The sequence below is a fragment of the Polypterus senegalus genome, chromosome 15 (genome assembly GCF_016835505.1).
Source record: "Polypterus senegalus isolate Bchr_013 chromosome 15, ASM1683550v1, whole genome shotgun sequence".
NCBI classification, from domain to species: Eukaryota; Metazoa; Chordata; class Cladistia; order Polypteriformes; family Polypteridae; genus Polypterus; species Polypterus senegalus.
In genome coordinates, this window is record NC_053168.1 from 63010970 (window position 1) to 63034949 (window position 23980).

Here is a 23980-nt window from a genome sequence, read left to right on the forward strand (position 1 = left end):
AATATAAAAATCAGGTTAAAAATGTTAATTTTTTTTTTTATCCTTGAATAACATACAGAGTATTAAAAAGTAAAGACTTTCAGTTCATCCATAAATATGCAATGTAATTGAACTGTAGTTTAAAATGTAAATATTTTACATGTTTTTTGCAACAAGGGTATTTTATTTAACAGAATGTTTCTGTTTTAAATGCTTAACAGAATGATACTAGATATCATAAAATATACAGTAAAAACTCATCGTACACAACAGTTAAATTCTTAAGCATTGTGTATTGTGGAAATTCGCAGAGAGTTGTCCTTTAGACAACTCTTTACACTGCCAGTAAAAGGACATCAAATATAGTTTAACCTATACCCCCATACATGTGTATGTTACTTAAATATGTCAGTCACTTCACATATAAATACACATCAAGAGTTTTAAATATATTGCAACTGTGGACAGTAATATTATTTTTTGTATATCTCGAACTGCCTTGCAAGAAAGAGGAGCTGAGGCTGACACAGCCCTTTGTTTATTTCAATACAGTAAGACTTAAAAGAGAACACTGTTTTATTAAAACTAAAGCCAAGTTACCTAAATCAAACAAGCAATCATACATGCCATACGTGAAGAGACACATGAAAATATGAGAGGGCTTTGTCTCTTTCTTTCTCAAGCCACCTTGCACTACAACCAAGTCCCAAAAAAGTATAACATTTTCCATTGTTTGTAGGTATTGCCCAAAATAATTCATCATTTGTGAAACACACATGAAAGCCAGCACTTGGTCTTTTCATTTGAGGCACATTATTTTAGGAAACCAATTCTGCCCAGCAAGAACATAAGCAAACACTCAGAGCAGAATAAACACAATTTAATACAATAAAATAAAATGCAAACTGAAATAAAAAAATGTAACTTTACATTTAACATGAAAGATTAGCTTGTTTTCTTAATGACAGGGGCATATTAAGTATTAATTTGAATTTGGGGGGAGAAGTCTTACATTCTTAATTGTTATGCTGTAATTGAAACTCTTTTCATTAAATAATAAATAAAAGTAAGACAATATTAACGTTACCTTGATACAAGTCAAGTTGGGGAGCATTCACTGGTACAGTGCTTTGCTGCACCCACTACATGATGAAACAACTCAGGATCCTAGTTTGCAACCCCCCAGGCAGACACACGGTCCAGTCTCACCATCCGGAAATGACCCTCTATCTGCCACAGCCAGGTGTTACATGGGTGACCCCTTGGACTGGTCCAGCCACTCGGGTCCCCAACGAGGGTCTTACTAGCTGGATCACCCTCAGGGAAATGCGCCACGTGGCCGTAGTGCCGTAACTGGCGCTCTCTCACAATGCAGGTAATGTGCCTCATTCGGGACTCCATGAGCAACTGCTCATTCGACACAAAGTCAAACCAACGGTACCCAAGGATTTTCCGGAAAGACACAGTACCAAAGGAGTCCAGTCTTTGTCTCAGGTCACTGGATAGCATCCATGTCTCGTAACCATATAGAAAGACAGGAAGCACCAGGACTCTAAACACTTGCACCTTCATCCTTTTGCATAGATATCGGGAGCGCTACACACCCCTTTCCAGCGACCTCATGACCCCGCATACTCTCCCAATCTGTCTACTGACTTTACAGGAAGAGTCACCGGAGACATGCATGTCACTGCCAAGGTAGGTAAACGTCTCAAAAAGGTTAACACTCTCTCCACAAACAGACACACTGTTGATAGTCATTAAAGATGTCATTCAAGGCCTGGATCTTGGTTTATTTCCAGGACACTCACAAGCCCAGACACTCAAACTCCTCACTCAGTCTCTCGAGAGCCCTGATCAGAGCCTCCATTGACTCCACAAAGATCACAGCATTGTCAGCAAAGTCAAGATCCGTGAATCTTTCTTCACCAACAGATGCCCCACAGCCGTTGGACCCCCTGACCTTGCCCAACACCCAGTCCATACAAGTACTGAACAGAGTAGGATCAAGAACACACCCCTGACGAACCCCAGAATCAACAGGGAAAAACACAGAGCACAGCACCAGTGTACAGGCCAGCCATGATATCCAGCAACCTCAAGGGGATCCTGCGAACCCACAGGATGTCCCACAGGGCAGCTCGATCAACTGAGTTGAACAATTTGTGAAAATCGACACTGGTAACAGTGTTATCCCCCTGTAGTTGGTGCAATCCAGGCGATCAACCTTCCCTTCCCAGATAGGGAAGACAGGTCCCGTTTTCCAGTCAGTTGGGATGATGCCAGAAACCCAAATGGAAGCAAAGATTGCTTGCAATGCCAGAAGGACAGCCTTACCACCAGCCTGGAGAAGTTCAACCCGGATACCACAGATCCCTGCAGCCTTTCCCTCACTCAGCTGGTTCACCACCTGTGCGATCTCAGTGAGATTGGGTGGTTCACAGCTAATTGGAGGATCAGCCTCAAGAACCGTGGACCCAGAGATATCCAACGTCCTATCCTGAGAATCAGCTTTGAACAACTGCTGAAAGTAGCCAGCCCAGCGGATCACAACGGCAGTGTCATCCGTAAAGACCGTTCCATCAGCTGCCCTGACTGTGACTCTCCGAGGAACAGATTCAGATGTGCGTAATGCTTTGATTCCTTTGTAAGTAGGACGTGGGTCGCTAGAGCACAGATAGTGTGTCACTTGCTAACAGATTCCTCTAACAAACGTCTCTTTATCTGCCCTCAGAGCCCTTGCAGCCATCCTTCTCAGTTCCCGGTACAGACCAGAGTTTCCATTGAGCCGCAGGCTGACTCCTCCTCGATGATATCCAGGGTGCCCTGCGAGATGAAACACCTCCTTCTGGGAACACCAGTAACACCAACACAACTCTCAGCAACCTTCAGGGTCTTATCTTATTGATACCAACATCAATTATTTATGCTAAAATCTTTTTTGTAAAAAAGGGAATTACCCCCCTAAATCTTACTTTTGAAGATGATGTATCACATTCTTGACAAATCCATCCATAGCCAGTCTGTTTAGGAGATTTCTTTAGAGGGGGGTCCAAACATCCAAAATGATAGCACAGTCGACACTCATCACACCTGGTGGGCAAATGCAAAGAGTACAATGTGATAAGCAATCCCACACTTTCTGACCAATTTATAATATAGTACATGCAATTTTTATATGTCTGGACAAATTACAATGAATATGCCATGTATTTTTAAAATTTAAAGGAGCACAACAAAGAAAAGAATATTCTTAATATAAAGAAAACACAATTGCTATACACTTTTATGATTAATTCAATAAATCATTAATACAGGAAGACATCTGAGCTGATGACACCAAATAAGCTGTAACAGTGCATACTTGGATTCTGCAATTTTATTCCATTGCTTTGGGAGAAGAGCTCGAGCGCAGTGGGAACTGCTCCAACTTTTTTTGAGTGGATTATGATGTTGTATTGGTCTTTTAAGTGTCCCTGAGGGTACAGAAGTGTCTGCCAATTATGCTGGAGTGATTATTGTGAACAAAAATTTGTCCTGAGCTCTCTCTGAGTCCTCTACTAACCACTGAACCACACTGCCGGAAACAAACTTAGCGGTGATAAAACACAGACAAAATTATAAATAAAATAGATAGCCAAAAACAATTTTTTAAAGGAAATGTATTAATGGTTTTGGTTCATTAGAGTGGTATGTGCATATTATAATAATTCGAAATAACAATTTCAAACCTGATTAATCAAATTTAAGATCACCGGGGTCAGAGCCCATATAAGCAGCATTGGTAGAATGCAAAAAAGAAGCCCTGCACAGGGTGCCAAGTCCATGTCAGTACATACACTGTAAACTCAACTAGTTTGGTAATGCATAGATAGGCTTTTATATTCTGCAAGTAAAAGTTTCTGTACTTGTACTGTACTGAATAGTTATAATGCTGAACATGCACTAGAGAATGTTCTGGTATTTTTAACTTATTTTGGTTTTTTTAACTTTATTTTGGTTTTGTGCTGGTGTAGTTGATCACACACATACACACAATTTTTATTTGAAGGTTTATACCTTTGCTTGGATGTGGTCTTCCCTGATTGAGAAAAGGATGCTGGACCAGGGAAAGGCTGTCCAATGTTCTGGTTATTATTATTTTGCACATCTTTCAGACATACTGTATTTTAAAATACTGTATAGTGAAACCATGTCACTCACTCAGGGCTCTAGAGACAGTCATGTATGCATCTGCAGCATCTCATCCAGACTGAACTATTTTAATTCTCTGCTAATGGGGCTGCCCCAAGCTTCCATACAGCATCTAAAACTTATCCAAAATGCTGCAATCAGGCTTTACACAAGCTTCCATACAGCATCTAAAACTTACCCAAAATGCTGCAATCAGGCTTTACACAGGTACAAAGAAAAGGGATCATATGTCCCCAGCATTGACCACAAGTAAAATTTAATATTCATTTTAAAGCTTTGTTATTTGCTTTTAAAATTCCTACAAAACCCTACATGGTCTGGCTCAACAATACATTTCAGGTTTTCTCTAGCCTTACATTGCCACAAGGTGTGTTAGATCATCACACCATCAACTTCTGCTTATTCCACATGATGCAATTACCCAACATGTTAATTTATCCCTGTCTATTGATATTTTTAAAAATCTTTTAAAAATGTGTTTTTATTGATTGACCTTTTTATTCTGCTTAATCTCATATCATGGTTTGTCTTGTTTTTACTGTCTATTTTCAGTTATTCTTTTGAAATTGTTTCTATTGTTATTTTATTGTTTTCTTATAGCCTATAGTTTTTATTGTCTTTTGCTTTAGTACATGTTATATATTTCTAATGTACTTACTACCTACTACTATACATCACCTTTGTACAACTAATTTTTCCTTTGAAATGTTCTATACACATAAAATGACTTGACTTACCTACTGTAGTGTTCTGGACTCTTAAGAGTAACTTTCCTGAACAATAATACAATGAACTGTATGAATAAAACAAGATTAGTAGTAGGTTGGTAATTTAATTTAACATTAGTAGGTATACAAAAATATTTTAAAAATCAGCTGGAATCTACAATGAAAACAGAGATTTTTTTTTTAATCTTAGATTTTATAAAGGTCACCATCATCATAATCATAATTTTCATTCAACTTTTTTCAGGTTCTCTCGTTATATGGATTTTGGATTTAAATATACTTTTCTAATCCCTGTGGGGAAATTGCACTCTGACCTCCAAGGTAATTCGAAAAAACAGGGTCAGTCATTGTACAGAACCCCTGGAAGACTTTTCAAGTTAAGGGGCTTCCTCAAGGGCCCAGTAGAGTAGAATCCCATGGGGAAGTAACAGGATTTGAACCAGCAACCTTCCAAATACCAGTGCAGATCCTCAGCCACCACTGTGCCATAATTTCTAATGTGTAGGGCTTACACTAAAAAAGCTGTAGCCTGACAGCAATCAGTGTTGGTTGCTTTCATGTCTGCTCTGATAATCATTAATTGTTATTATTTGGGTACAATTAAGGTAGCAGAAAAGGTGAATTACAGATAAAATGACAAATGAGTTAAGCAATATGGAAAAAAACAAATACTTCTATATTTATTATTGATGTAAATCTCACATTATTGACCTTTTCTGAATGGAAAATAATAGATGAAAACCTAACGACCAGCTAATTAAACAAATAGATCAACTAGATGAATGACTGGGTGGGATGAAAACACATAGCTAGCAGAGTCTCCAGGACTGAATATGGTAACCACTGTCCTAAATCACAGACATTTCTTTTAAATTTACATAACTGCTTCTTTTTTCTTTTTTTAAATAAATATCCTAGTACATGCCCAACACTATGATAGATTTATTTTATGTAATGTATGAATTATGGGAACAGCTTCACCCTGGATCAGGGTGGATAAAGTTGGTGTGATACTGTGCATAATATGTAACACTCACACGTTCAGCAGGTGCAGTAAAACATTCACTTAATGTAAAATATGACAGACAAATCATTTTATTGTAATGAAATTAAACTGGCTTAGTGTGAGTGGGTCAAAATATTAGTGTGTGTTGGAAAAGACTGATCTATATGATGCAAGCAATCATTTAAATCCGGGTAAGGGTTTAAATAAAAGTTTTCCTGCCCAACTCAATTAACCTTTGATTCTGTACTAATACAAGTTTCAATTACATTCAGGCACAGTACCTGTAGATAAATATTACATCTGGTGTAAAAACTGTGACAAGTGTAGAGGGCGTAGCAGGCACTCAACCTGACACAAACAGACGTAGGAGGCAGTTATAAAGATACAAATGTTTTTTATTTTTCTTCACCTAGTGGGAACTCCCTTCCCCATTTCCCAAAGGCACAACACGATCCCACTAAGCACAAGCACTACCATACTTTCCTTCTTCTTCTCTCTCTTTTCTACCTCCTTGGCAAGCTTTGTCTCCCTCTTACCGACTCTAGCTCACGGAATAGTATCTGCTGGCCCCTTTTATAATGCCCCCGGAAGTGCTCCAGGTGCCTGATGATGTATTTCCAGTAGCACTTCTGGGTGTGGTGGACGAACCACCCATAAGGGTTCAGCATTTGCTGCAGCACCCATAGATCCCAAAAGGGCGGCGCCAAATTCCAACTCCCATGCAGCCCTGTGGGAGTCCTAAGCACCGTTGCAAGACAGGGGTAATTTAGCTGCAATTAAAAGATAATAAATTAGTAAAGTTTTCTCAGGATGCAGGAACCAAGTTTTGGTTGCTTAGAAGGAAAGCAGAATATCATAAATTAAAATTACTTTTTATATTTTAACATGGGTGTAAATGCCTGAAAAATAAATAAATTGTAATATATAACTCAAAAATAATTTTGTAATTTGTCACACATGGCTATTCTCTTAAGACTACCTCTCCAGGGACTGATTGGCAACATTTTGGCAGCTGCAGTCCTTAAATGTGACTTGGCTTCCACCTAACCCTCATTTCAGGTTGTTTCAAGATGAAAATCAGACACTGACTTTAAACAATGACGACTTCTCTTTGCTCCCCAAAAAATTTGTGCTTTCAAAATAGTCATACTTTCAATAATTTAACTTTTAGCACAAAGCAAACAGCAATTTCCTAGTGCAGTTAGAGAATTAAATTTATTTAAAAATATATACTATTATTTGTGGGCATGCCATTTGAAATTTGACTCAAATAAAAAATTGTGAAATATATATGTCTTTTTTCTGGGTACACTTTCATTGTAATTCAATTAAAAATTTGAAACTATTACTTTTTATTGTGAAAAGAAGTTCTTATATTAATTATTGGCACATTAGTTTTTTTTTTAATTTATCAGTGCCAAATATTTAAGAGGAACCCTATTCCCAAATCAACTACAGATGATACCCACTAATAAAGTATGGCAAAAAACATGAGTCCCCAAGAAATTTATTTTTAAAGCTAGTTATCTGGGCATGTATTGTTTATTTCATTAAAACACTATACATCATTACAACAAACACAGATTAACACCAATATAATAAAAATAGGAAAAAATATGTTGTGTTTCTAAAATAAGTAATTATTTTGGTGCCTCTTTAAGAAGGAAAAACTGAAGCAGTTCATTTTGGTACACTGCTATATAATTTTTAAAGTAGTCTTGACTTGGAATTATTCCATACTACTTTTAACTTAGGCCTTATTTCTTTTTCGTGTCCATGTGATTCCACGCAGCTTCAGTGGTTTGGGCTAATGTAATATAATTAGTGCCAAATACTGTTAGTGTTCTATTTCCAGACTTCAACTCAAAGCAGGCTCTAATTTTGATTGCAGTGTGTTTGTGGTCATTATTGTGCTAAAAGATGAAGTTTTGCAAATAAGCTATTTTCCCAAATGTACATGATGATAAATCAAAAACGGTCAATACTATATACCACTAATTACTCAATCAGTTTTGGCTCAATCCTCTAACACTAGAATTACCAGAGCCTAAGAAAAAACTTGTAAATCCGTCACACCTTAAATGGCTTCTTAAAACCGTTCTCACCTCTCCGCCAGCGTCTTTTGTTAATCTAAATGTCCTGATAAAAGAAAAGCTGCAAGTAGCCGTCTATTCCATCCCCCCACCGACTTAGAACGTGCACAAACTTCTCCCAGCTCATGCCTTGATTGATTTTCTGGGAGTGAAGTGGAGTTTTAGAGTGGAAATAATAGAATGTTGTTTGGAACACACACATTTCATGTCTGTTCCGTTTCTACAGTAATCTGTGTAAACACATTTTTAAAACAGAAACGTTTTTTATATTCTAGTAGCAGATGACAAAATGTAGGCATAAACTATATAATGTATGAAGCCTGAAGTCCAAATATCAATGAAATATTTTCACAGAAGGAACAAATCTAACACAACAATTGCGCTTTTATTCAAAAATATAACTGCAGAAACAAAAAGCCGCCTTAACATGCGACATTGACACTTGTTTATTATGACTGTGTCAGTGGCGCAATAGAATCAGCTACCAACTGGGAATTAAAAGGTCGCGAGTTCGATCCAGCACAACTCCGTTTTGAGAAGGAAACTGCTCTTAGTCTTACTATTTTAGAATAAAAACATACATTTGATTTCAGTCTGTAACAGCCGGTGTAATTTATGATACTTGTAAAGGTTAGCTTTTTTATTTTTATTTTTTATTAGTCAGTTTTATTATCTCGGCCGTGTTCACGAGTCCAAACACACCCCACCCCCGCATCTGATACTGCTGTTTTCACATAGACACACTATAACAGAGGTAAACTCAGCTCCCTTCTACATCGGAGCAAGAATGCACATACCATTGCTTGCATACTAAAGTGTCAGCAGGCACTTTTCGTGGCATTACACACATTTTTGAGCATGCCCTCTGCACACTACTTGTGACTTTAGGCTTTAGAAAGTAAGTAAATAAATAAAGGTAAATCGTGTCATAAAATGATTTCTTCAAAACGTCACATATATTTGTCTCTTTCTTTTTTAAAATGTGCGTTGATCACCGCCAGCATGTTGTAGCATACAGCATCTGGCCACCTGCATGTTCTTGCATGCGCTGAATATACAGTCTAACTGAGAGAATCTGACTGAAAAAAAGCAAACATTTAGAAATGCCATACTTTTACAGCTGATTGGACCGTGTTCGTTTTAAAATAATATTGCATTTCTCTCTATGCTGTTGTTTCTATTACACACCTGAAAGAAAGAGACAATATATGTGAAAACATCATCACACAAATGCAATTTTATTTGAAAATGAACAGCGTCCGATCAGCTGTAAAAGTATGACATTTCAAAATGTTTGCTTTTTTTCAGTCTGATTCTCTCAGTCAGACTGTATATTTGTCTCTTATTCAGTACATTTAGATTCACAAAAGACGCTGGCAGAGAGGTGAGAACGGTTTTAAGAAGCGATTTAAGGTGGGACGGATTTACGAGTTTTTTCATAGGCTCTGGTAATTCTAGTGCTAAATCATTGGTCAAAATGTACTACCACACCATGTCAGAGTCTGCATCATAGAAGGCTGCAGATAGGATTCAAAAGCATTTTTCACCAACCCTTCTTCTGGTATCACTGCAAACAAAATATTTAAATTTTTGACTTATCAGTGTTTTAAGGTTTCAGCTTATAAAAATCTGAATTAGTATGCTACTCTTTGCTTATTATGGCCTTAATGGCACAAAATTATGATTTTGTGTTTGTAAGAGTATGTTATCTTGTTACTTAACAAAAAGGGGTTTGTTTTTTTCACAATAATATGAGTTACTAGATGGCAAGTGAATTTCACAATGATACATGTCTGAGTATTCTTCAGATAGTTAGCCCATTTTGAAATGAAAGTAAGAAAAGTACTAAATAACAAATTTACTATGCAAAAACTTTCTACTTTTATTTGATTCTGCAGCTACAATATTAGTCTTTATCTGTATAATCTTTTCTCATTTAGGTAAAATGCATTCATAAACTATGTTTGTGAATATTAATGATATAGGTTTGATTATGTAATTCAAATAGTAGAGACATTAAAACCTCACTAAAGTGCTAATGGTAAACAATGATAATTCAGAGGTCATGGCAATAGTTTTAAAAATAAGGTCAGTTTAGTGGAGCCTACTTTACCACACACACGCAAAGAAAACATACTACAGCAGTGACAATCATGGCATTAAATGGTTTGTGATTGCATATTAATGCTGCACAATTAAATTGAGCAAAAATACAGAAGGAAGGATGCCAATGCCAGTTTTCCTTCAGCTGTTAGAGAGAAAAAATTGTATTTTCTTTGTGATATAGCTCTATAATGAATTTCTGATCTTGTCACATTTGTTCTAATGTCTGCAACTTCAAACCTGTTCAGGTTTTGTCTCACAAGAGCAACATAGCTATGGCTCAAAAACAAGATAATCTGTAAGTTTTAATATATTCTGAATTCACTGTAGTTTGTGTCAGATATAACAGATATAACTACGGTTTATCTTTTTCAATTACCTGCTACACTGCATGTAAATTATATATAAAACCTGCACAGCAACTTCTAAATGTCAAATGTATCTGACAGTTGAGCACATTTTTAATAAATTAAAAAAACTTTTCAGATTTTACATTTACAACTATTTTAACCTGTAAACTAGAAATGCCACACCTTTTTTCAGTAGTACAGCCACCAAGGCTATGCCATGTGACATTTAAATACTTTTGTGCTCACTAATGGCCCATCAGCTTGGCATACTGATAACTACATTCCTAATGCCTAATAAAGCTTACCTGAACATAAAAATATAGTTTTTATATACATGTTTTCAATTATAAATGTGACAAGTTCTCCTTTCTTGAGTTGTGCTGTTTCAGTATTTATTAGTGAAAACAAAACAACACATTTCAATCATCTGGGCACATAAAATAAAAAAAATTTAAAAAGTAGAATTTTTTTTGAAAAAACATAAACACTCACAAAATCATGTGCATATTAAACATTTGTAAACAACAAGCTTATTACAAAGCAATCTGCATTTTAACATCAGGGTGCCATGTAGGTGGCAGCCTATAACATAAACTCTGTGCTCTCTCCATGTTGTATCTTTGTAACTACAGTACTTGTTTTTGATAAACTTGTTTTATAATTTCTATTTTCTTGCAATTCCACCTTGACGGAGAATAAAGTATTATCTATTCATTTTTAGTCAGCCCAGTTTCTTGGCATCTTCAAGATAACATTTTATACAATTTCCTTTATGGTTTCTTTTTTTAATCATTGCATGTGCATTGCTTTGTTCTACTGGGAGGGAGGCGGACCTGAAAGCATGCTGCGACATGAGGGACTTCCCAAAGTTGCACTCCAGCTTAGCATTGCTTCTTATCGGTGTCTGTCTTGTTGAGCAGAGTGGCAGCTCCCATCTCAATGTGCTTGCAGTTTGATATGGAGCACGCTTGTCTTTTTATTGGGTTTGTTTGACTTTCACTGTGTGAAGGGGCATCAACATTGCATAAATAATAAATGCTCATCAATAGTTATGCCTTTATTTATAACACATGTTTCAGTTCTACACAATGTGCCTAATGTCTGATATACAGTGGTGTGAAAAACTATTGCCCTCTTCCTGATTTCTTATTCTTTTGCATGTTTGTCACACAAAATGTTTCTGATCATCAAACACATTTAACCATTAGTCAAATATAACACAAGTAAACACAAAATGCAGTTTTTAAATGATGGTTATTATTATTTAGGGAGAAAAAAAATCCAAACCTACAAGGCCCTGTGTGAAAAAGTAATTGCCACCTGAACCTAATAACTGGTTGGGCCACCCTTAGCAGCAATAACTGCAATCAAGCGTTTGCGATAACTTGCAATGAGTCTTTTACAGCGTCTGGAGGAATTTTGGCCCACTCATCTTTGCAGAATTGTTGTAATTCAGCTTTATTTGAGGGTTTTCTAGCATGAACTGCCTTTTTAAGGTCATGCCATAGCATCTCAATTGGATTCAGGTCAGGACTTTGACTAGGCCACTCCAAAGTCTTCATTTTGTTTTTCTTCAGCCATTCAGAGGTGGATTTGCTGGTGTGTTTTGGGTCATTGTCCTGTTGCAGCACCCAAGATCGCTTCAGCTTGAGTTGATGAACAGATGGTCAGACATTCTCCTTCAGGATTTTTTGGTAGACAGTAGAATTCATGGTTCCATCTATCACAGCAAGCCTTCCAGGTCCTGAAGCAGAAAAACAACCCCAGACCATCACACTACCACCACCATATTTTACTGTTGGTATGATGTTGTTTTTCTGAACTGCTGTGTTCCTTTTACGCCAGATGTAACGGGACATTTGCGTTCCAAAAGTTCAACTTTTGTCTCATCAGTCCACAAGGTATTTTCCCAAAAGTCTTGGCAATCATTGAGATGTTTCTTAGCAAAATTGAGACGAGCCCTAATGTTCTTTTTGCTTAACAGTGGTTTTGCTTTGGAAATCTGCCATGCAGGCTGTTTTGCCCAGTCTCTTTCTTATGGTGGAGTCGTGAACACTGACCTTAATTGAGGCAAGTGAGGCCTGCAGTTCTTTAGACGTTGTCCTGGGGTATTTTGTGACCTCTCGGATGAGTCGTCTCTGCGCTCTTGGGGTAATTTTGGTCGGCCGGCCACTCCTGGGAAGGTTCACCACTGTTCCATGTTTTGCCATTTGTGGATAATGGCTCTCACTGTGGTTCGCTGGATTCCCAAAGCTTTAGAAATGGCTTTATAACCTTTACCAGACTGATAGATCTCAATTACTTCTGTTCTCATTTGTTCCTGAATTTTTTTGGATCTTGGCATGATGTCAAGCTTTTGAGGTGCTTTTGGTCTACTTCTCTGTGTCAGGCAGCTCCTATTTAAGTGATTTCTTGATTGAAACAGGTGTGGCAGTAATCAGGCCTGGGGGTGGCTACGGTAATTGAACTCAGGTGTGATACACCACAGTTAGGTTATTTTTTAACAAGGGGGCAATTCCTTTTTCACGCAGGGCCATGTAGGTTTGGATTTTTTTTCTCCCTAAATAATAAAAACCATCATTTAAAAACTGCATTTTGTGTTTACTTTTGTTATATTTGACTAATGGTTAAATGTGTTTGATGATCAGAAACATTTTGTGTGACAAACATGCAAAAGAATAAGAAATCAGGAAGGGGGAAAATAGTTTTTCACACCACTGTAGCAGCATAGCTGTCAGTATATAAAGCACTTAGCAAGCCCCAAGCCTCTGCTAAAAGGCACCTCAATCACAGTCAAGTAACATGTTACATTAGTCCTTCTATCTTCACAAAGAAAGACGCCTTTAAGTCTTGCATTTGCATAAACTGTCAAGTCTTTAATTTTGTGGTGCAATTCAGTCTACAATGCCCATCTCGGTGAGTTCTAGGGAAAACAACCCATCAAAAAGTTGGGAGACCATGAAAACTCCATAAAGACAGTAAGCAGGCTGGAATCTGAATTGTAAAGTTGTGAGGCAGCAGCTCTAATCACTGTACCACCATACCACCCCCACTTTATGATTTTTACTTAAAATAGAAATCCAATTCTAAACTGTAGACAGGTTATGTCTTGAATGCAAATTAAGAAAAAATGGATATCACATTATAAATTAGGTGCCAAGAAAGAAAAGTAATAAAATATTCCAAAACTTAACATCAACAAGTTTGGTCTTAAGACATATAACAAACTTCATGCAGCACTCTAGATGGCCAACTAGGATTATAGGCATAAATGATTTCCATACATCTTATTTTTCTTTTGTTAGTTTTACAGTTGTAAAACATGCTGGCACAGTGGCTAACACTGTTGCCTCATGGATGCAGCATCCTAGGTTTAGATCCCATAAATGCTCAATGTGTGGAGGTTGTACATTCTACCAATGTCTGTGATAGGTTTGTTCACTAGGCACTCAATTTTACCTTCTGCATTAACAAAGACGCATGTAAGGTGAAATGGTAGTTCTAAATCATCCTGTGTTACTGTGGATGTGTGCATGAATGGACCCCGAGATGGATTGTTGCCCCTTTAATGTTGGTTTCTGCTATGTGCTTGGTGGTGATGAGAAAGGCTTTGGGTTCCTGTGACATTAAACAGAACAAAATTTCTTTTTATGGCTTGAAAAATCACAATTTTAAAAAGTCTTTTCAATGCTTGTAATCCTCATTTTAGCTGATTTAGCCAACATGCACTTTTACAATAATCTACATATAGCTTTTAACATGACAGGCACTAGATATAACAGCAAGTGGTACTTCTGTTACATTTCTGAAGTCTCAAATTATTTTATTCCCACATCTTATTCCTTGACCTCAAACTCATATCCGTGGTGATGAACTTACATCCCCTGACAGGAAAATAATAATTTGGGTCTAAAGGCTGTCCCATGAGGGTGCATATTTCTACTATATAAAAGCTCTCTAATGTCAATCTGAATCTAACGTTTTTATTTCAAATTGTGATTATTTATGTAACACATCAGGTAAATCATGAATGGTAACTATATGTTTTATGTTCTTTAAAAATGTAATATTTAGTTGGCCTTTCTTGCATTGATTTTCTGAACTTGGTTATTCAAATATATAGTGTTGTTGTGGGACCACAGACTATTGTAGTAGGTAGTTTGGGCAAGGTAGATTAAAACTTCAAAATAGGTGTCAGTGTGTCACTGGGCATACTCCCTTACAAAATCAAACAGGACCTAATGAGAATATTCAATGAAGCTAACCAAGGGGACATAAGGGAAGAGAGAGAATGATCAAAGATTTGACTGCAACACCCCTTTTTATATTTATTTTAAATTACAATACTGTTTATGGGCCTCAACAAAATATCTTTACAATGCGTGCATTCTGAAAACTGTTTTCCTTGAAGCATTATGCATACATATAGCAGAATCTATAAGAACAATGTACAGAAAAAGCAGATAATCAGGTTGAAGTCCCCAAGATAAGATATGAACTGGTCAAATAAACATCCTTTGCATTTTTTATGACATTGATTTCAACTGGTCTTATTGCACTTTATGTAGCGGCTTTTATCTGCTAGAATTTTATTGATTAACTGCTTCATTACTGGTTTGGTAACCAGCAATATATACTGAAAACAGGTAAATAGATAGATAGATATATAGATCGATAGATAGATAGATACTTTAATATTGTTTATGAAATTAAAGATGCCTGGGACAGTTGTTTAGGAAAACAGGCACACTTTAGATGAATTACCTTATTCTAATCAGTAGTTATGGGTTGCGGAATTGAATTATAAGTGATAAAATATTTGTGAAATATATTACAAACAAAAAGTCTCAGTTTGCTTAAAGCAATAACCAATTTCCTAATATAAATGGCCTATTAGCTTATAAATTCAAATCATAAATGGCTATTCTTTAGTTCACTGGAATGTTGCTTGATGCTGATATACAGCGATTTCATTAATATAAAAGTGCTATAAAAAGTGTATATGGATACGGTATGGCATTTTCATTCAAGAATATTTTGACAGACTTCTACATCTTATTAAAAAGATGTGTGAAACAAAGTACAACAATTTCTGCATTTGCACAAAAATCATTTCTTGAATGCACTGCATTGACAAAGCATTATTATTAAGGATAATAGGATAACATGCAAAATAAAGAAATGAGATAAAAACAAAGAACAGCAATGCAGCAACATCATAAACTAAATTAATAGTAATCTACTTTTGTAATAATTTATTTAAATAAAAATATAGTGATATGTTTAGTTTTTCATGTGAGTGTAATGCTTAAATAACATCATTCTTACTGTTTTTTCTGCTATGTAATCTTCAGCAATTGTTTAGAAAATGTAACCTGATAATATGTATGGCACTTTACTGTGACTTAAGTAGAATGATCTCTGGGAATATTTATGTAATTAAAACATAAGCACCGTATTTTCATATTAAACATGTAGATCCATAATTTCCTAAACTCTAATAAACATAGCACATAGATTATTATTCTAGAATCACTTTTGTGAAGCTCTGGGTAGTGATCTTTTCCAAAGCTTTCTATAATGCACCTCTTTTCCCCTCTATCTTTTGAAGAGATTGCACTTACAGACCTTGTCACTACAAGGTCCTTGATGTTATCAAAGCAATTTGGAGGTACTTTAATCATTGGTAAAATTGAGCAACCTGAGGAGAAAAAATTTGGCCTGGCAGAATTCAATCACTCCAAAGAGTGGTTATTGATTGATGTAATCTTATTTGGATGTGAGGGAGCACAATTGATTCTCTTTGTCTGTAACACATGTCTTTCTCCTGAAGCCAGTTGTATCCTTTTCATCTAATGTTTAATCTGCAAAGAGTTCTTAACAGTTTCCCTGAAGGTAAAGCTCCTTTATTTTTACATGATTTGGTAGAGGATAAAATTTTTAGGGTAACCATATTTTAGAATTCCCAAATCTTACCAGAGTAACTGAAACGAGTGATAGTTAAGAAAACACGTGCTAAAGCCAGCATACTGTATATTATTGAAAAAGTTACACATTCAATATTATATAAAATAATAAAGCATATATATGTAAAAATTATACAAATAAATAATATACATATACACACACACACACACACATACAGTAATATACATACACACACACTAATGTATGTATAAACCTAGTTAAACTAGCTTTGTAAAGCTGCTTTCAAATTTTACGTTGGCTCTTTCAGCTGTTTTACTGACATGCAGAAATATTTTCTATTGCTAATGAATAATGCTGAGATATTATAATTTTTCCTTCAAAAATAATATATTTAACATATGAGAAACATAAGTGCAATAAGCATAACAAAAAATATTTTATTCCTTTCTTTTACTTTTGTCATGCTGTGTTATCTTTCAGAACCATTTATATATTACTTAAAGTTGTGAGAGCAGTGGCAGAACTTTATTAAGAGATACAGGATATCATCAATATTCAAGTCAATTGTAGATTTGAACTTGAATATTTGTAACATTTTGGAACTTGAATTGATATCTCACCATCATCATATGTTCAATTAATTTTAACCCTTTTCTAAAGGCTCTTAAAACTAGCAACTAGCAAAATCTAAATTTACCTGGGGCTGTATATTTTAAAAATACAAAATGTAAAAACTAGTTATCCATAAACAAACAACATACATACTGTAAAATGTACTAACAAGGATAAATATATTTTTTCAAAAACTGAATTTGTATTTTACATGTAACAAAAATAATTAAATGAAATACTCTTGAAAACATGGTCAGTTAAAGTATATGATATATTATTAAAAGGCAGTGATAAAAATAAATCAAATTAAAAAATAAATCAAAAGACTCATTCAAACAGGGAACTGTGAAGGACTCAAGTCTCCACTTCACAGTATCAATAACATATTTAACTGTCATTTTGACAGCTGACATGTAAACATTTACTATACTACAGACAACAATATTTTAGTTACAGCGGTCAAACAAACGATACTTGTTAAGCTCTCTAATGAAGTATAATATTCTGATATAGCTTCAAACAACAAATGAATTTGCAGCTGATGCATACATGATTAATGTATATTTTAAGTTTATTGCACTAAATAAGACGAAAAGAAAATGCAATAAACACTCAGACAAAGTGTGTAGTTCAGCTGTTTGTTTTTTTAACTATAACCTTTTACTATATTTTACTTAAAATAAATTTGTGTGTATATAGTAAATGACAAAAATTATAAATATTACAGATACAAAAGAAATCTAACGAAACACTAAAAACAAATTGATAAACACTCATGACACAGTCCAGTTTCGAAAATGTAGGTGATGTTCATACAGTTATCACTGCAATGCTTAGTGCACCTACAACGGTCAGTGGGAGGCATTACCATCTTGCTCTCAAAGACAAAGATGCCCTACACTCTGCACTTTGATTGAAACAGAAATGACATGGATCACATTCCTGTTGCAGCAATACCAAGATTTTAACATTTCATTATAACTAGTGTTGTATTTAATGATAAATCAAGCAGCTGTTGTTCATGTGTTGTGCTTTGGTGATTTATTTTTTTCCATTAATTCTACACTCAAGTTAGTGATTAAGAACTTGACAATTATCATTACTGACAAATGATGAATTTAACCCATGTTTAGAATGGAAAATATAAATTAAAGATTCACATAAGTAAAGTAAGACTTCTTTTTTAAGAAATAAGTGACCATGTGGTATATAGGAAAAATAATTTTACAAATGTCTGTATATTCCCACTGTGCATTAAACTGGTTGGATTTTTTCACATTTGAGAGGTCTGCTGGTCAAACCCTAATGCAGTTTCTTGTTTGTTTAGAACTTTTTGAAAAGTTGAAGCAGGTATCTAAACATGGAAAGAAATCAGCACACTGCATCAGTTAGAAATATACCTTCTGAAAGCCTAAACATGGCAAGCCAAAGACATAAAATATTTTTTCCCAGTTTTAAAGGTCTGTTTTACCAAGTGGTGCCATCTGGACCAAACGTTTTGATTTTGTTACGTACTATACCTATAATAGGTACCTATGCAAAATTTGAGCCTGCTATGTAGTTTAGTTCTTGAGATATGGCCCTGTGAGACAAATGAAAAAAAGCCTTGTCAAATCTGACACCCCTCTCTCCTCACAAAATTGTCTATATCTTAAAAAGTATTGATCTTACATCAAAATAATTTTACAAGGTGTCTCCTGGATATCATGGGTTCACCTGGTATTTTTTTCAAAATTTTTTGAGACCAAAGTGAGAGGGATTTCTACAAAATTAGATGATTTGACATAAAATGACTCCTTTCATATGATGAGGTTTGAGAGAGAAAGACAAAAAGAGAAAGGGTGTTTGTGTGGATGACCTCTGCAAAAGACTGCTGTTTAGATTTGATTCCTGTGTTGATGCAACTGCTGCCTGAAGAGGCTCTAAGCCCAGTATTGGAAAAAATATGGGTTAATAAAATAGATAACAGAAATAATATAACATAATGAAACCTATGACCTAACCTCACAAATTGTGCAAAATACACATGCTTGTGTTTCTTCATATATATACACCAAACTTTACAAAGATACAAAATAGGACAAAAAATGAATGGGTTTTATGTGTGTGGGTGCGCGTTTGTAGCCTGTAATGATAAATGTGTCATTTGCATCAAGTTTTCTGTCATGGAATAATTAGAAATCCACTTATTTACTGTTTATCGCACACACAATTAATATAGTAAAGTATAAACTTATTTTTCTCTAAATCAAATAAACTTGTAATTGCATCTGCACAAGGAATCATGAGCATGAAAACAATATAAATTCTACAAGCAATTATGGAGAATGGAGCTTCAAGTAATAGAATTCAGATGCTTGGTCAATCTTCCTCTACATGCCTAACCCTGCCTTTGTATTCTCTTTAAAAGGAAGAAAAGAGTCAGCAAAACAAAATGCCACCATTAAATCATTTCACAGAATTCTGTGTCAAAAATGTAATGGGAAATGCACTCATCATGGGAAAGGTTACTGTTCTTCCACAGAATCTTTCCACATGGTTTAGGTTTCATCCCTTAATATAACTCTGCTGATGCTACTCTTGGCTATTCTCCCTGGGTTTAATGTGGCAGATGAAGGATTATGGCATTTAAAAGATGCTACAGTGGAATGATTCTTGAAGTTACATGACTAAAGTGATCCAACATAAATATAAGCATTAATTTTATGAGTACTTTAATTGTGTAGTTGTACTATGCAAAAAATAAAGAAAAATAAAGCTGAAATACAATTGAAAAGTAATTTTAGTACTTTAAACAGGAATCTCAGATTAAAATCTCAGAGTGAACAAATCAAAATCTTTTGAGTCTTTTAGAAGTTATTTATGACTAAACATATTTATGTGTAATTATATTATGTATGTATAACGCCTGCCTATTTAGCACACATGATCATTTGGCAATGAAGCAGACTGCTCTTGTGATTTGCACAATGCTTCTGCTGGTTATGCACTTTAAAATTAGCAATAAATATACATTTAAGCTTTACACACAGTACAAATTAGATATATGTACTATTCTTAACCATTATGACACACTGTATAAGGCAATTATGTTTTTTCACCTGATTCTCTTTAAGCAATCACGTACAAACTTTAGTATTACACTTATAGTCTATATTTAGTATTACATGCTAAAAATTATCCTTCTCTTTTGTCAATACAGTATGAAAAATCATTTGGCACTACATAAATTTTAATAAAGGAACTGAATAAAAGATAACTGGAAAGGCAGATGAAAAAGTTCTGTGATCTGCTGTGACTTCCTGCTTCATTTCCTAATGTCAACACAAAAGAAAAAAAGTTTCCCTTGCTTTAATGATTAAATAAAATGTTGTTTAACAACATTGCTTCTAGTGGCACTTTCAACCTATTGTTTATATCCTAAATAATAATATTGAAAATATTACCTGTACATGGCATAGCATTTGTAACATTGATAGATACAGTAGTGTGTTAACTAGATAAACAATCTTGGTTTTAGTTTATGATTCTTCTAGTACTGCCAGTAGACGTTTTATAAGCAAAAGGAGGACATCTAATCGATCTAGGTCATTTAATTAGCTAATAGCAAAGTTATCCTATTGTAATACTGTATGTTTTAAAAGCTTGCAATGCTTCTGCTTTAACTACGTGATATGGAAGTTTGTTTTAATTTCTCATGAACGTTTGATTGCCAAGGACTTACGCCATGAAGCATCTCAGTTTGAAGATTTGTAATGTGATGAACCACTAGTGTTCAGCTATGAACCAGCAGCATCTTGCTCAGAAGCAATCTCCTTATAGCATGAGCTAAAAAAGTAACCCCATTAATAAGCTATGCAAAGACCATCTCTAAACACTTTAATCGAAGAGCTTCTCTCTCTATGTCAAGCCTTCACTTTTTCTGTGTAGTGCTGCCACTACACTTCCATCCTCATCATCAAGTGAACTGCAATGGATTCACACCATTAAGCACCTCAGTTTGAAGATTTGCACTGTGGTGAACTGGCAGAGGTCAGCCACAGATGCACAGCATCCGCCTCAGAAGTATCCTCCTTGTAGCATGAGCTAAAGGAGTAACTACATTAGGCAGCTGTGAAGGAATCTCTGGACACTGTGAGTGGAGGAAATCATGTTGACATCAGCTAATCTCTCTCTGTGTTAGACCCCACCTTTTCTGTGCTGCATTGTCTTCTGAGTGAGACAATGCTAACTGACTTCATTCTTAAATGGGCTTCCTTTTAATTTCCCACCTTTATGCAGAAGTATGGGAATTACTATTTACTACTTAATTGACATAATATGGTTGGTAAATTTCATAAATGCTTTTTAGAATTTAAACATTTTGAATTTGGTCATCATGCAGCCTTTTCAGTTCTGCAGTAGAAATGCTGATTTTCTTTAGCCTGTCAAACTAGCACATACGTCCTAGTGCAGGGCTGCACTTGGTTGATCTTCTCTGAACAGCTTCTACTGTAGAACTCCAATGTGTTTTTTTTTATAGCAAAGTGACCACTACTGCACATAATAAAGCATATGTGGTCTAGTGTATTATGAAGTCTCAGCATAGCTAGGCTGCCAAATTACTCAATAATTCAGATTTGAAGTTAAAATAATGTTATTTGAATTAATTTGGCTGTGTACATTTTGGATGCTATATGTAAGTTCCTGTTTGAGAATTACACTAGGAGGGATTCCATTAACATGTCATTTTTATCTTTACTTTTTAAACTTTCATATTTTTCAGGATATGCAGGATGGGGGTGGGGGATGAAACAGTAGTCCATAGTCTTCCTCAGAACTAACAGTCTTCTACGCAAACAATCTATAAATCCATAAACATACCCCAGTAGCCACTGAAAAACAATTATTAGAAATGGTCACTAAAAGACTTGTTTTAGGCAGTCTTTTTATCAATTTTTTTATTTAAGAGATATTAGTGATATTTACTTCAGTTATTTTTACACGTTAACTAGAATGACTAAAAACATTACAAAAGTTAACAGAATGGTACTGAAGATGAATACAAACTTTGCACTAGTCATTTTCTTATTCCTGTACATATAAAAGTCAAGAAAGTGAATTCTTAGAAGCAATCCAGTCTAAACATAAAAATTAATCTAGTTCTGAATTTTTGGAAGAATAAAAAATTAACGACCATTTTTACAAACAAGAATGAGTAAAAACTGCACTGACATGAGTTAGTTATTAAAGACATATCCTAAAGGAATCAAGCTTGTTATTTCAGCAAGAACCACTAAGAAATGTTAACTTGAGGATGTGAAAATGTAACTTGTTTTCTATGTTAAAGGTGATGTTAGAAGGATTGGTAGAATGTTATTATTTTCACCCTAATGCTGCAGTGTTTTTCATGGTATTCAACAGCACCAACTAAAAAATATAAAATAAACAGATAAAGAGTAAGTAGTTTACTACTATGACCGCCAGATGATCATATTTGAATCACAGCTCAGTCATTGCCAGAAAAGAGTTTGCAGATTTTTCTCATGGCAACTTTGGTTTTTCACACCAAATACACTGGGTTTTCTGTTTCATCCCAAAGATGTGCAAGTTAAATGGCAACTATAAACTGGTGTACATCAGTGCATTTTGTGATGGGCTGTCTGGTACCTAGTCTGGAGTGGTTTCCAAATGCTGCCACAGGCTCCCTGTGACTTGGAGAAAAAAAGCATGTACATGTGATTTATGATAGACTGGTAGACACACTGTGGAGATTTCTAAACAGATGGGAGTGTTTATGTATGCTATATATAAAAATGCATTTTAAGTTACACACACACACAAATACATAGATATGTGTAAACATACACATATAAATAGCTGTTCACTGGAAGAGGAATTACTAATTAGCAATAGACGGAAGGAAAACACAAAAACGTATTGCATCTTAACCTAACAGGTAAATGCATGTGACAGTTCAATAAGAGAGATCAATCTGTGTTTCTAAACTTAGTAATGCTACCTACTAAACAGAATTTTTCTCCATTATAGAGAACCATTGCCCAATTACATACATTAAGATTCCAAATGAAAATGGAACTTTAATTATCTAATGTACTGTCTATAAGACAAGACCTACCTAACTAAATTTTCATTCTCTCCTGGTCCATTACAAGTAGCACATTCTGTTCTCTGGTCATCTGACTTTGGCTTCTTCTGCATTACTGATTGTCTTTGTCGTCTTTCTCTGGGAGGTGGCTCCTTCGAAAAAAGAAAACAATATGATTTGCAGAAATTAAACACCGTATAATGCATAAAATGAATTACAGAAAAAAAATGTTTTTTTCTGAAAATCTGATGTCATACCTCTGGCTTCTCTTCTTCCGAAATTGACACTCTCTTACGTTTCTGGCCTCTAGTCCTCTAAAATATAATAAATATGTAGTGAGATAATGTCATCACTAATCATCACCTCAATTACTGTAAAAATGACCCAACTGCTACCTTGCATAAAAATTTCCCAAAAATTCATCATAGACATTATTTCCTTATATTTAAGATCTTTGAAGAATTGTTAAATATGCAAATCTCCAGCAATTGCATGATTACAACCATAAGAAGACACACATAAAATGAATCCATAAATTTTGAGTTCATGTTTACATACAGTATTAATTCTTCAAGTTCATAAGAGGTTGTTTAATTTTTTGTTTTATAAATAAACAATCATCTAAAAGGTTATCTTAACCATTATAATTACAGGATAATACTGGGAGAACTAAGTTTGAAATGCTTTGCTGTTTGGGCTACTAAATAGTCAATGCTAATAAATATATTGTAACTAGTTACTAACTTGGTGATCAAAACACTGCAGTCCGAGCTTTTCTTCAAATACATTTACAGAATGTAAATGTAATACCTAGCTAGACTCTCCACTTCACCCTAAGTAATTCTTGTATTAAAGCAGATATTAAATTAAGAATAAGACTGCTTACTTAAATGTAGGGC

The 23980-nt window shown here is 35.0% G+C and overlaps 1 protein-coding gene across 2 annotated transcripts in view; it reads right to left on the reverse strand.

The window, feature by feature from the left end:
• Positions 1-23980, reverse strand: part of phf14 (PHD finger protein 14) — a 249319-nt gene that overhangs the window by 87764 nt on the left and 137575 nt on the right. For both annotated transcript variants that reach the window (XM_039736617.1, XM_039736616.1), the window contains 3 exons: positions 23339-23395; positions 23112-23233; positions 2955-3072 (listed from right to left, as the gene is read on the reverse strand). In XM_039736617.1, the coding sequence (XP_039592551.1) occupies positions 2955-3072; positions 23112-23233; positions 23339-23395 (297 nt within the window). The remainder of the gene's footprint in view (positions 1-2954; positions 3073-23111; positions 23234-23338; positions 23396-23980) is intronic.